The sequence below is a fragment of the Balaenoptera borealis genome, assembly GCF_965194805.1.
Source record: "Balaenoptera borealis genome assembly, chromosome: 3".
Lineage (NCBI taxonomy): Eukaryota > Metazoa > Chordata > Mammalia > Artiodactyla > Balaenopteridae > Balaenoptera > Balaenoptera borealis.
Window position 1 is genome coordinate 93325694 of NC_138866.1, and position 12789 is coordinate 93338482.

Consider the following 12789-nt stretch of genomic DNA (forward strand, 5'->3'; position numbering starts at 1 on the left):
TAGCTGCCACGAGCAGGGGCTACTCTTCGTTGCGGTGCACGGGCTTCTCATTGCAGTGGCTTCTCTTGTGGAGCACGGGCTCTAGGGCCCATGGGCTCAGTAGTTGTGGCGCACAGGCTTAGTTGCTCTGCGGCATGTGGGATCTTCCCAGACCAGGGATCGAACCGTGTCCCTTGCATTGGCAGGTGGATTCTTAACCATTGCACCACCAGAGAACTCCTATATGCTAATTCTTTAGTCTCACTTTACTAAGGGATTGTCCTCTAGGCTATTATTGCTCCTAGTAATGTCTCCTCAGTGTCATGTCAGCATCTGTCTTTGGTGAGCTCCTGATGAGCGCTAACTGGGCTGTATCACTCTTGGTGTTGCTATTTTACTTTTTTCTATGTTTATGAATCTCAACCTTGATTGAAACCTAGGGTGAAAACCTGGAGTTGATGAAGCAGACACACCCATTAGAAATGTTTGTCCTATTGTGGAGCTCTAGTTGGAGTTCACTAGAATTCTGTTTTAAAACCATGAATTTCATAGTAATGCATTCAGACCTCACTGGTCCAAAAGGATTTAATGCCGTCATATGTTGTCAGGAAGTAACTTTGGAGGCATTTAGTGAATTTACTAAATTCGTTAACTCATTATCTTCCTTCTTTCCTTCATGGATGAATTTGAAGAATATGTGCAAAGATGAGTATGTTGAATAGAGTTCAGAGAGTTCAGTTGAATATAAATTAGGCTTAATTAAATGAATAAAGAGTAGAACTCTCTTATAATGTTATGGAACATTAGAATCTTCGTCCCCTTCTTTGTTGTCCCAACTCTAATAAGATTTTATGTTAACGTAGATTTCTTAAGTTATGATTAGCTCAGTGTGGCAAAGTAAAAATGTTAAGTTACTTTATAACAGGATTCTAATGTATTTAATTGAAAGAATTAATTTACTGGAAAAATCTCTTATATTTATGGTCTTTTATATCTATAGTTTGAATATTTTCTTGTGTTTTATAGCATTCTGCTTCTTAGGTTATTAACAGTTAGCTCAATCATGTCTGCAAATGTTTCCACATTTCATGTGGTTAATTATGACTCTTATGCCGGACATTGGCTTTTAAAATTGGGCAACTATACCATAATCTAAGTGTAGTATTACCAAATTTGGGGAGGGAAGGATTTGTAATGTCTACTATATGGTTGTCTGTAGAAGAAATGCTTACATAATAAAATGAGGAATTTTAGGATATGGTTCTGGATTCTCACTGGATATTTATACTTTAGTTAAGATGCAGTAGAAGTACATGCACTTCATATTGAGTTTTACAGCTGTATATTTGGAAAAAAAAGACATTTTCTGAGAAAGTTGTAACATACATGATATGTAATTTGTATAGCCTCAGATTATTTTCATCTTTTTGTTTGTTTTATAGTGTATTTTCTCCGCAAGAAACAACTGTGTATTCTATGGGTTGGTTTTTTTTTTTTTTTTTTTTTTTTTTTTTGACTACGCCACGCGACCTGTGGGATCTTAGTTCCCCGACCAGGGATTGAACCCACGCCCCCTGCATTGGAAGCGTGGAGTCTTAACCACTGGACTGCCAGGGAAGTCCCTGGGTATTCTGTGTTGATGGTGCTTTTTTCTATTAGTGTATTTTGAGTTTACAAAACATACAAAAATATCAGCTGAGAAGCCATAGTTTTCACATTGGCCTCTTGGAGAGGACTTTTCCTTGGAGAAAAGGCTTGGTGGCAGAGTGCTAGGGCTCTGTAAAACACTGCATTTTTGTATAGTATCTACCTCAACCCAGTAACAATAACTGTAATTGGTGACCATAAAGACACAGGAATGTTATTAATCTGTTAATTCCACAAAATATAATTTCTTTATTATTTAACATAAATGAAAGTTAAAATTTTCTTTCTGATGAACCTGGTACTGCTCAAAGAAAGACTAGTATTTGAATATTTTTTAAAAACTAAGTGTTTGAAATACAGATAATATACTGTCTGGAATAATCTGGTATGTGAAGTATTAGTGTAGTAACTTTAAACAGGTAGAAATATTATATTACGAAGAAAATTATAAAAGATAGCATGTTCAACCAAACAAAAACTTTATTTGTAAGTAGGTTCAGATTGAGGAAGGAGTTGATTGACTTATCTCTTCATTGACTAGTCAGCTTTGATAAAGCAGGAAGTTAAACTCATGAAAAAGAACAAATGGAATCTTTAAGAAGTGAAATTCCCAATTCATAAAATGAATTTCTTTCACTTCTTTTCTGTAGATCCTCAGTTTTAAAGAGAGAGAAGTTTGAAAAACTATGTTTTATTGGGTTATAATACTATAATTCTACTGCAAATAAAATATCTTTTAAACAGGACAAGTGAATTAATGTATGATGTTCTCGATGAATCCTTACGAAGAGCTGAGTTAAATCACAATGTCACATATGGTAGGTAACATATATAAATGCTGCTCTAATGACTAATAATGTTTTCAGTATTATAGCTAAATCTGTGTTAGAGTATTATAAATTTCAATAGAATTTTAAATGTTAATTTTTAAGGTGGTTTTGGGATTATTATTTTTCACTGGAAGCATTGAATAACTAATAGAAATAATTTGAAATTACGCCATTGTTTAAATGTTGACCTAAATTGACTATTATAATTGTCTCTCTTTTTAAGTCTTTATTTTTAAAGAGAAATTGTCTCTGTATTGAAAATGTCCATCAAGCATCTAATTGACTGTGAAGATAACCTAGTAGGTCCATTCCATACTTAAGACAGTTCTTAAATGAAAGAATCAGTCAACTAGTCACCAAATATTTCTTAAGTTTTTGTTATTTATCAGGCCCTGTGCAAGATGCTTGGAATACAGTCGTGAATAAAATAATATTATCGTTGAGCTCACAGCCTAGTTAGATGGAAAGGGACAGGTAGTAGAAATGTTACAAAAGTGAATTTACAAGGTACTCTGGAGAATACAGCAGCTAGTCTTAGATGAGAGGGAGAACAAGGAAGGCTTTTCTGAAAAAGTGATATTTAAGAAGATAACTGAAGGATGAGTACGATATAGATAAGAATATATAGATGTGGAATAATGTACTTTTTAATGAAGAGACAATAGCTATTTATGTTAAATACAATTTTACAAAGTAATTTAGTGATAAGAGACAAGAGTAAAATGGGGGAGGAGGGAGGAGAACTGAGAAAAGTAACCAAAAAAACTTCCAATCTTAATAGCCAGAGGGAAGAACTCTTAGTTCTTTATTGATCAGCCTGAAAAAGCTCGTTGAAGAAATTGGGATATCTGGAGATATTTAAAGGATAGAAGTAAAACAGTTTGAATCTCACCTGGTATGGAGAAGGGCAGTAGAAGAAGTATTGAGAGATATTAGTCAAATGAGAAGTCATTTCTTAATCTGGTAAAATACCGTGAAGTAGGGGATGGAGAGCGTTACTTGTTCTTTCAGACAATGGTAAGCTGTGGATCTTTAAGAACAATGGTTGTAGAAGTGCAGAGTAGACTAGAGGGCAGAAATTGAACTAGTTTAACTGTAATAAAAGTGCTTGACAAAAACGCAGTAGGAATAAAAAGAAAGGATTGCATGCATAAGACTAGTATGGAAAAAATAATGCACATGGTAGTGAATTGGGATAGTAAATTTTGAAGGATAGATTTGTGTTTTGTGTGTATAAATGGTAATTAAGGTAATAAGTGTGGTGTATTCATTTGTTCAACCAGTATTTATTGAATGCCTACAAAACAAAAATTTAATTTGTAAACTTGGTACAGATTGAGGAAAGAGTTGATTGACTTAACGTATTCCTCCATGCTAAGTGTGGGAGCTTAAGGGAAGAATAAGGTAGACACAGGCCCTGCCCTTATAAGTGTATAGTATAATGAATAGTTGACATCATCTAGAATCCTGCTATGTAATGAGAAGAATAAGGTGCCAGAGATAAGGATGACCATTATTGAGGCAGGTGGTTTGGCTAGGAGCTGTCAGAGTATCCAGAGTAGTGTCAGAATCTTTGGAGGCAGCAAAAGTAAATTAAAAAGTTTTGCTTGAGATATAATCATGGTCTAGGATAAGGGTTTGAAAGGCTCTCAAGGAATTCTGTTTAAAATCAATTGTCTGCTTTTTTTCCTTGCAGAAAGTTTTTTTTTTTCTTTCGGTAATTGACATTTCAGCTTTAATTTTTAAATTTTTTTGAATAGGTAATATATGTACATGGTTCAAAATTCAAAAGGTACAAAAGGGTATACAGTGAACAGTAAGTGTCCCTTTGACCCTGATTACCCACCACCCAGTTCCCTCTCCTGGAGATAACCACTGTTACTACTTTCGATTTAGAGAATACTGTACACCTGAGGAAATATTTTTTAATGTTCTCCATTAGGACATCCTTCTTTTATTAAGATTGCTGGGACCAATGCCAACAATTTATTTCTTTGTAGTCTGTCAGTCCAGTGTTTCACCTTGCCAGAGAAACTTATAGTTTCTATTGTTTCCCTTTTTTCCTTTATTTATCTTCTGTTTGTTCTACATTTCCCCCCGTATTTGTACTGATACAGTTTATAGCTTACAGTGATTTTATCAATGGTAGAGTGTTCTCTAGTAAACCTAATATAAATATCTTATTACTTAAAAATGTGAATTTTAAATTATAAATTTCATAAGGGCAGGGACTATGTCTGTCTTATTGGCCAGCATATCCCAGTATCTGGCACTGGATTACTCAGTGAGTAATATGTTTTAATTGAATTAAAAGAAGAGAAAGTTATTTTACTTTTATCAGTTATCTTATTGGGTTTCAGTCTTAATATTTTCTAAACTGTATTTTTATGAAAGTTTCATTATTATAACTTACCTTAGTGTCAAATCAAGAAATAAATCACATCAGAGGCATTTACTGAGTATCTGCTATGTGCCAGGCATTGCATAAAGTGATGTAGAGGATATGAAGAAGTATTAAATATAATCTTTGCCTTCAAGGAATTTACAGTATAATGGAGAAGATAACTTATTTATGAAAGCATAATACCAGTATAAGGCAGAATGCAAAGGGGAGATAAAGTCAATAAATATTACAGGAATCCAAAGGCGATAAAGATCACTCTGGGCTTCAGGGCACATAAAGATTTATTGATGTAATAGGACCTTGAAAGATAGGATTAAGGTAGCCAGAAGGGAGGTTAAAAGTGGTTCTAAGGCAGAGGGAACATGAGAGAAGGTGTAGAAGCGGGGGTGTTTAAAACAGTTTCAGAGAACAGTGACTTGCCAGCCTGATTGGACAGTTCATAGTGGAAGCAGTGGGAAGCCCATATTGTGGAGGTCCTCCCGTGGCAGCCAAAGGAACTTTATACTGTATAAATCTGGAGGTATGGAATAGTTTGGGGCAGGGTACTGATAAGATGAGAAAGACATTTTTAGTAAACTATTTGGTAAATTGGGAGAATTACGTAAAATGGAGTATAAGGGATAGAACCATCAAAAGTAGATAGAAGTACTTTTCCCACTAAGTACACCTAAAAACTCTGGACATTATATGTAAAATAAACATATAAGACTCTGAAAGGTGGATAAATGAAGGTAGACTGGTTAGGGACCTTGGCATGCAAGGAACGACACCAAGGTGAGTACCCTAGGCTTTCTTTTTGCCTCATATACCCCAGACTGGGTACTGGAGAGCCAGCAGTCTGAAAATGCCAACAGGTGCAGACAAAAATGCCCTGAAAAAAGCCTGCTCTCTAGCTAAAGGACTAAGGGAAAAAGAGCAAACTAGCAAGACTGAAAACTTTCAGATAATAGCTCTTCTATTACAGTCAAGCACCACACAGAAAAAACTGTGGACCACCCACAGCAGCAGAGGCTGAATGGAGAGTCAAGATTTCCACCCTCACCAGATATAATGAGGTACCCCAACCCTTCCACGGGGCTAGTGGTGAAGACCAAGAGGGGCAGCTGCAGTTTCATCCCTGCCAGATGTTAAGGGGGACCCTCCCTGGCGTTGCCAGTAGAGATGACGTGGGAAGCCTGGATTTCACATTATCCAGGAGTAGGGAATAATGAGGTACCCCTCCCATCTTTCCTGAGGTGGCGTTAGAAGAAGCCTAGTGATGAGTTAGGGCTTTTAAACTGGTCACGTATACCAGGGCCACCCCCTTAATCTCAATGCAGGTTGTATAGGGAGCAGTAACGGGGTGCCCCTCCCTCTTCCAGGCAGGGCACCTCCATCCCCCATCCAGAAGGAACCAGCATCCCCTGCCTCTCCAAGTGTTAAAGGAGGCAGAACGGAGAATCTGGACTGCCACCCTCATTGCATGGTACCCGCATCTCCCTGCCAGAGTGGTGACAGTAGTTAACTTATTTAAAATGAAAGTAAAGTCTAGTCTGAAGGATACAGTGTCAGTAGAACTTCTTCAAATTTTGTGCATAATCCTACCCAAAATATCTATGATAAAACCACAGTGTCACAAATGTTAGAACGTTACTAATTTTTAATTTGTTAATTTTTTACTTGATGGTATTTTGATTAGGACCTGGCTTGCTCTGGAAGAGTAAACAAGGCTCCACGATGCATTTTACTTTTAGAAATCCTTAGAGGTTCTACAGCAAGTCCCCTACATACAAACAAGTTCCGTTCCGAGAGCGTGTTTGTAAGTCCAATTTGTTCATAAGTCCGACAGAGTTAACCTAGGTACCCAACCAACAGAGTTGGCTATGTAGTACTGTACTGTAATAGCTTTATAACACTCTTCATACAAATAATACATAAAAAACAAACACAAAAATAAAGCATTTTTAATCTTACTGTACAGTACCTTGAAAAGTACGGTAGTACAGTACAGCCGCTGGCATACAGGGGCACGTTTGTATCTTCGAAAGTTTGCAACTTGAAGGTTCATATGTAGGGGACTTACTGTATTCTTTTAACCACTGCAGTGAGGAGACAGCAGAGTAATTGCTTTTTCATTTATGGACTTAGACTTTTGTAGAGTTGGAGAATAAAGGCTCTTAGCCTCTAAATTTTAAAATAATTTAAAAACCTATTAAGTTCATTTCAGCTCATTTATGCCTAGGTTGACTAATAAGTGCAATTTTTGAACTATTAATTTTACTTAAACTAGCTTTTCAGAAATCTTATGAGCATCTAAATATAAAAGTTTAGGTTTTAGATGGGTATTGAGAAGCTTTTGCTGTCAGTAAAACATCTTGATAGGAGAGTTCTAAATGGTAGAAATCCATAAAGGAAAATATGTCAGTTATGATAGAAAATGGAACATCATCATTTTTAATCTTACTTAGGACTAGCATGTTTGTTCAGGGTTTGACAAACTTTTTCTGAAAAGGGGGCTAGATAGTAAATATTTTAGGTTTTGTGTAGGTCATATAGGTTTTTGTCATATATTCTCCTTTGTTTTAAACCTTTAAAAATATATACCTAAAACTAATAATTTTATATGTCAGTTATATCTCAAAAAATGTAAAAATCATTCTTAGTTCACAGCTTACAAAGATAGGCTGAGGGCTGTGTTTAATGATGTGTTGCCTACTCCTGCCTTAGTTGATTAGTTAGTTGACTAAGGCTCTCTCTGTTTACTTCGTGAAGTCATAAAATCAACTTTTTTCATAGCACAGAGTAAAGACTTTTTACAGCATAACATCTGGATATATAAAGTATCTTTTTAGGTTCAATTGACTTACTTTGTAGGTTTTCCTTTAATTAAAGTCAGTTCCCTTCTTAAAGAGTTGTTTATTTCTTAAAAATCTTTCCTTCTGATTTCTTTTCTCTCTCCTTCTTTAGAAAGTATTTATTTATGTAAAGCTTTTTACTGGAAATTTATAGTGTATCAATTGATAGGCAACTTAGCAGTGTAAAACATAGTTGAATATTCAGGATCTATCTTATGTCCTGTACACAAATGTTTGATTGTTATGTTTTAAGCTTTTGGAAAAAGAGCAGGAGTGATTCTATCAAAGACACTATACGCTTCAACTATGTAGTAGAACTGTTTTTAAGTCTGCTGATTCTGTGTCTCACTTCTCATTCTGTGATTCCAAAGGACATGCAGGACTTTATGGTGCCTAAATGATTCTTCTTTACCATGGCGAAGCTCCAGCTCTTTGACTCATGCTCTTTAAGAGCGTTTGAGAAAAATTTTAGTATCCACTTTGATCATCTATTATAGTTATCAGATCTTTGATGAGACTAGAAAATCAAATTTGAACACTATTAAGATGTTCAGTAGATTTTCTATATCCTTGGAGGTTAATTGTTAAAAAGTGATTTGAAGATTTTTGAGTAGTGGCCCTATTTTGAAATAAATGCTAGAGCATCCTGAAATGATTATGTTGAAATAAACCACACTGAAATAAACTACATATACAGTTTCTGTGTAAAAGTGGTAGAAACTGCCTAAGAATAAATTATTTTGAAGCATTCAAGGAGTATTGGAAGTATCTATTTATATAGGAACAATGAATGTATTACTTATGTGTCCGTTAGAATGTGATTTCCTTGAGGGCAGGGGTTTTTGTCACCGCTATATCCATACTAGTAGAACAATGTCTGGCTCATAGGAAGTTTCAGAAAATACTTGTTGCATGACTGAATATATCATTCTTATCTATTAATATATATCATTCTCTTTAAATTGTACTGTGGTAACGTAATCCTAACAACTGTATAAAGCCTGAAAACAATAAAGTTCTTATCTTTGAAAAATTTCCATAAGTAAGATTTTTGACTAAAACTGACCTTCCAATTAGTTTGTTTTGTTAGGAGTTCTACACAGATATATTCTTTTATTATGCCTTAATATGATCCCTGACATTATAATATTTTATTTCTGTAGCTATTCTGTTTGAATGTGTACATACAGTCTATTCTATTTATCCTAAATCGGAATTACTTGAGAAGGCTGCCAAGTGCATTGGAAAATTTGTTTTGTCACCTAAAATAAATCTCAAATATTTAGGTAAGATGATTGGTTCTTTTGATGGAAATTACCAAGAGAGTTTTTGAAATTTGCTGGGTATTTGTCCTATGTCACTTTCTATAATGTAATCTTTGCTTCTAGGATTGAAGGCTCTTACCTATGTTATCCAACAGGATCCCACTCTGGCTCTTCAACACCAGATGACAATAATTGAATGCTTAGACCATCCTGATCCCATTATTAAAAGAGAGGTAAACTGGTATTTTGAGTAATGTATGTGAAGTGTTACAATTTTTAAACTCTGTTGGTATTATGGAGAGAGATTAAAATGGTGGGCAGCGTGTATGTGCACACGTGTGTATTTTAACTTTTGAGTGCATTTTATTCTTTCTATTGAAGTTTAAGGAACTTTTCTAAAAAGCACTTGTGTCAGTAATTACAAGAATGGTTTTATTTTTTTAATTTATTTTTTTAAAACATCTTTATTGGAGTATAATTGCTTTACAATGGTGTATCCGTTTCTGCTTTATAGCAAAGTGAATCAGCTATACATATATCCCCATATCTCCTGCCTCTTGCGTCTCCCTCCCACCCTCCCTATCCCACTCCTCTAGGTGGTCACAAAGCACTTAGCTGGTCTCCCTGTGCTATGCGGCTGCTTCCCACTAGCTATCTGTTTTACATTTGGTAGTGTATATAAGTCCATGCCACTCTATCACTTCGTCCCAGCTTACCCTTCCCCCTCCCCGTGTCCTCAAGTCCATCCTCTATGTCTGTGACAAGAATGGTTTTAAATTATGAGTTGGGACTTCCCTGGTGGCGCAGTGGTTAAGAATCCGCCTGCCAATTGCAGGGGAACCCTGGTCCGGGAAGATCCCACATGCTGCGGAGCAACTAAGCCTGTGTGTCACAACTACTGAGCCTGTGCTCTAGAGCCCACAAGCCACAACTACTGAGCCCATGCGCTGCAGCTAAGCTACTGAAGCCCACGCGCCTAGAGCCCATGCTCCACAACAGGAGAAGCCACCGCAATGAGAAGCCTGCACACCGCAACAAAGAGTAGCCCCCGCTCGCTGCAAGTAGAGAAAGCCCGCATGCAGCAAGGAAGACCCAACACAGCCAAAAATAAAAATAAATAAATAAGTTTTAAAAATAAATAAAATAGAAAATGAAACAAAAGCTGTCAAGACAAGAACACTCTTAAAAAAAATAATAAAAAAATAAATTATGAGTTGGAGGAGTTAGGTCCAGTTACCTGTATAGGATTCATTAATATCTTTTTGGTCCAAGAATTGTATCAGTCGGAGACCTGAATTCTATTCCCAGGTCTTCCTGTCAGTACAGTTTTAAGAAGTAATTTATGATGATTAATTTTTTCCATTATTAACATCTATAAACTAGGCTAATGCAGTCCCTATTGAATATGTAGGAATGTTGAAAGAATTAATAAAGATATCCCTAAAATGGTTTGAACTTTTTGGAAGGAAAGGTGTATAATTTACTTAATTTTTTTCAACTTTTTCCTTTTATAAAATTGCTTCAGTATCTACTTGGGTATCCATGTAGATATATCTGTTAATTCTCATGTAGAGAATCACTCTATACCTTCATTTAAAATGGTATATGGGACCTAGGTAAGAAGAGTAGATAGTTTTATTTCTGATTTTAAAAATAATAAAGATAAAAAGAATCTACTAAACATCTAAATTACTTAAAAGCAGTGAATTAAAAGTAGTTTATTGAGAGAACACTGTATTACATTAAACAACTATAATTTTTAAAAGATAAGATTAAAAATTTTGAATTTTAGAAGTACTATTTTTGAAATAATATTTTCAAGAAATTGCCATCTACATATATATACATATATGTTTTTTGCATTCATATTTTTAATCTTCTGAAAATTGTTACCTGCCTTGAATGAATCCAGGAAGTTTACAGATGTACTAATTTCTATGTGTGGACATTGTAGAAAAATGAGAAGATGCCAAGGGACATTAACAAATAATTATATGGCTCTTCCACTTTGAACAGACATAGAGCATGCATTTAATTTGTGTGGTTAAGTACTAAATTGAACACAGGTGACTTAGATACAGTTTTTTTAGTGCTGTATTTATTTATTAGGATCTCATTTAAAAATGAAGGTCAAAGGGAAACTAGATAACTTTTAAAATTTGAAGTCTGATCTGTAGTGAGAAAAGTAGCTTGAATTTTTGGGGAAGGCTACTGAGTATCAGTGGTGCCCCAAGAAGGCACTGCAGTACTGTCTCCTCGATGCCACTGTCACTTCTAACCTCCATCAGTAACTATATGGCAAGAACTTTGGTCCTGGGGTATGGAGTGACCTGTTGCTTGGGGCTGGGATTCCCTTTTACCTGATTTTATTACTTTTCTTTCATAGCAGGGAAAAAGAAGGCAAGAAGGAGTTAACAGAAAAGACCTTTACCCATGCAGTTCATAATACCAGTCCCCATTCAGTCCTGGAAATGCTAAATTTCATGGTCTTAGAGTAGGAAGTAAATTTGGTGTAGATTATCTTAAAATACGTGACATATAGAGTCTACAGGAAGCATGTCTGAAGCAGCTTCATAGGTTGAAAGCTATAAATACATGGGGGACCTATGTATTTATAGATTTTAAATGGTGTTAAGGATTAACTGGAACAGTTTAAAAAAATTCAAAATCTGTTGTACTTGAAGTCCTGGGTATAAGGACTGAAAAATTAGAAAGAACCCTAAAGATAGATGAACAAATTTGATGAGAAGGATATGTGGAAATTCTCCTGCAGCTAATATTCTTGATCCTGAAATTCCAGTAAATGATGCTTTCTCTTTATTGCCCTTTGTCTCATACTGATTTCTGGGAACTATGATATTTTTAGAACCCTGATGTAGGGCCTCAGAAAGCCAGCCAAATGGGAGCTTACTCTGGTACTGGTCTTCCTTCATCTTACTTCAGGCAGCAAGAGGTATATGCCTCATCACTGAGAAAGCTGTAAAATGGTTCTTCCTTTGATACCCGAGATTCTGAACGTAGGCTTTGCTGGGCTTTGAAGTGCTTGCACTACCTTATCCATCCATTAGAGACCGTTTGCCCTTAGCTGACAAATCTATTCAAGTGTGGTTTTCTGTTGTTCGGGTAGTGTGGAAAAAGCATTTTGCAAAACTGGATTTTTATATGTGTATGCATGTATACACACACAGGCGCACGTGCAGAGCACACAGGCCTAAGTAATGTAGGTTTAAGAAGCTGTTACATTTTTAGAAAATAGATTATTAACCTTTTAACTTTTTAGTCTTTACATGGCCTGTCATATAGAGATGTCAGATCATAATTATCTATATCAATAGAAGGCTTTTGGACTTTGGATTACAATTCTTTTTTTTTTTTTTTTGACAATAGTCTTACTTTTCTTAAGTTCTGTTCAGTTAAAATGTGCATTTCTTGAGCACCTATTAACTGCCCAGTAGAGCTACATAAAAGTGGAAGAATCAACTGTTATAAACCTATATGTTACAGTATTTATTTGTTATCATGCATAGTTTTATAATACTATTTTTATTTTTCTTTCTTAAATAGACTCTGGAACTTCTTTACAGAATTACTAATGCACAGAATATAACAGTGATTGTCCAGAAAATGCTTGAATATTTACATCAGAGCAAAGAAGAATATATTGTCATCAATTTGGTTGGCAAAATAGCTGAGCTGGCTGAGAAATATCCTTTGTTTGGACCATGAGTCATAAAATACCTTTAGTTACACAGTGACTTTTTAAATGATTGGTCTAGACGTGGTCACTTGCAGGTTGAGTTCAGAGGCCCAGCAGTAACTTCCATTCCTGA

At 35.4% G+C, this 12789-nt stretch overlaps 1 protein-coding gene across 14 annotated transcripts in view; it reads left to right on the forward strand.

The window, feature by feature from the left end:
- The window catches only part of AP4E1 (adaptor related protein complex 4 subunit epsilon 1), a 151374-nt gene that overhangs the window by 16880 nt on the left and 121705 nt on the right, over positions 1-12789 (forward strand). For 13 of the 14 annotated variants that reach the window (XM_082387901.1, XM_082387907.1, XM_082387906.1 and 10 more), the window contains 4 exons: positions 2371-2444; positions 8858-8980; positions 9083-9192; positions 12524-12663. In XM_082387901.1, coding sequence (XP_082244027.1) covers positions 2371-2444; positions 8858-8980; positions 9083-9192; positions 12524-12663 — 447 coding nt within the window. The remainder of the gene's footprint in view (positions 1-2370; positions 2445-8857; positions 8981-9082; positions 9193-12523; positions 12664-12789) is intronic. The other variant, XM_082387896.1, reaches the window with a different exon arrangement.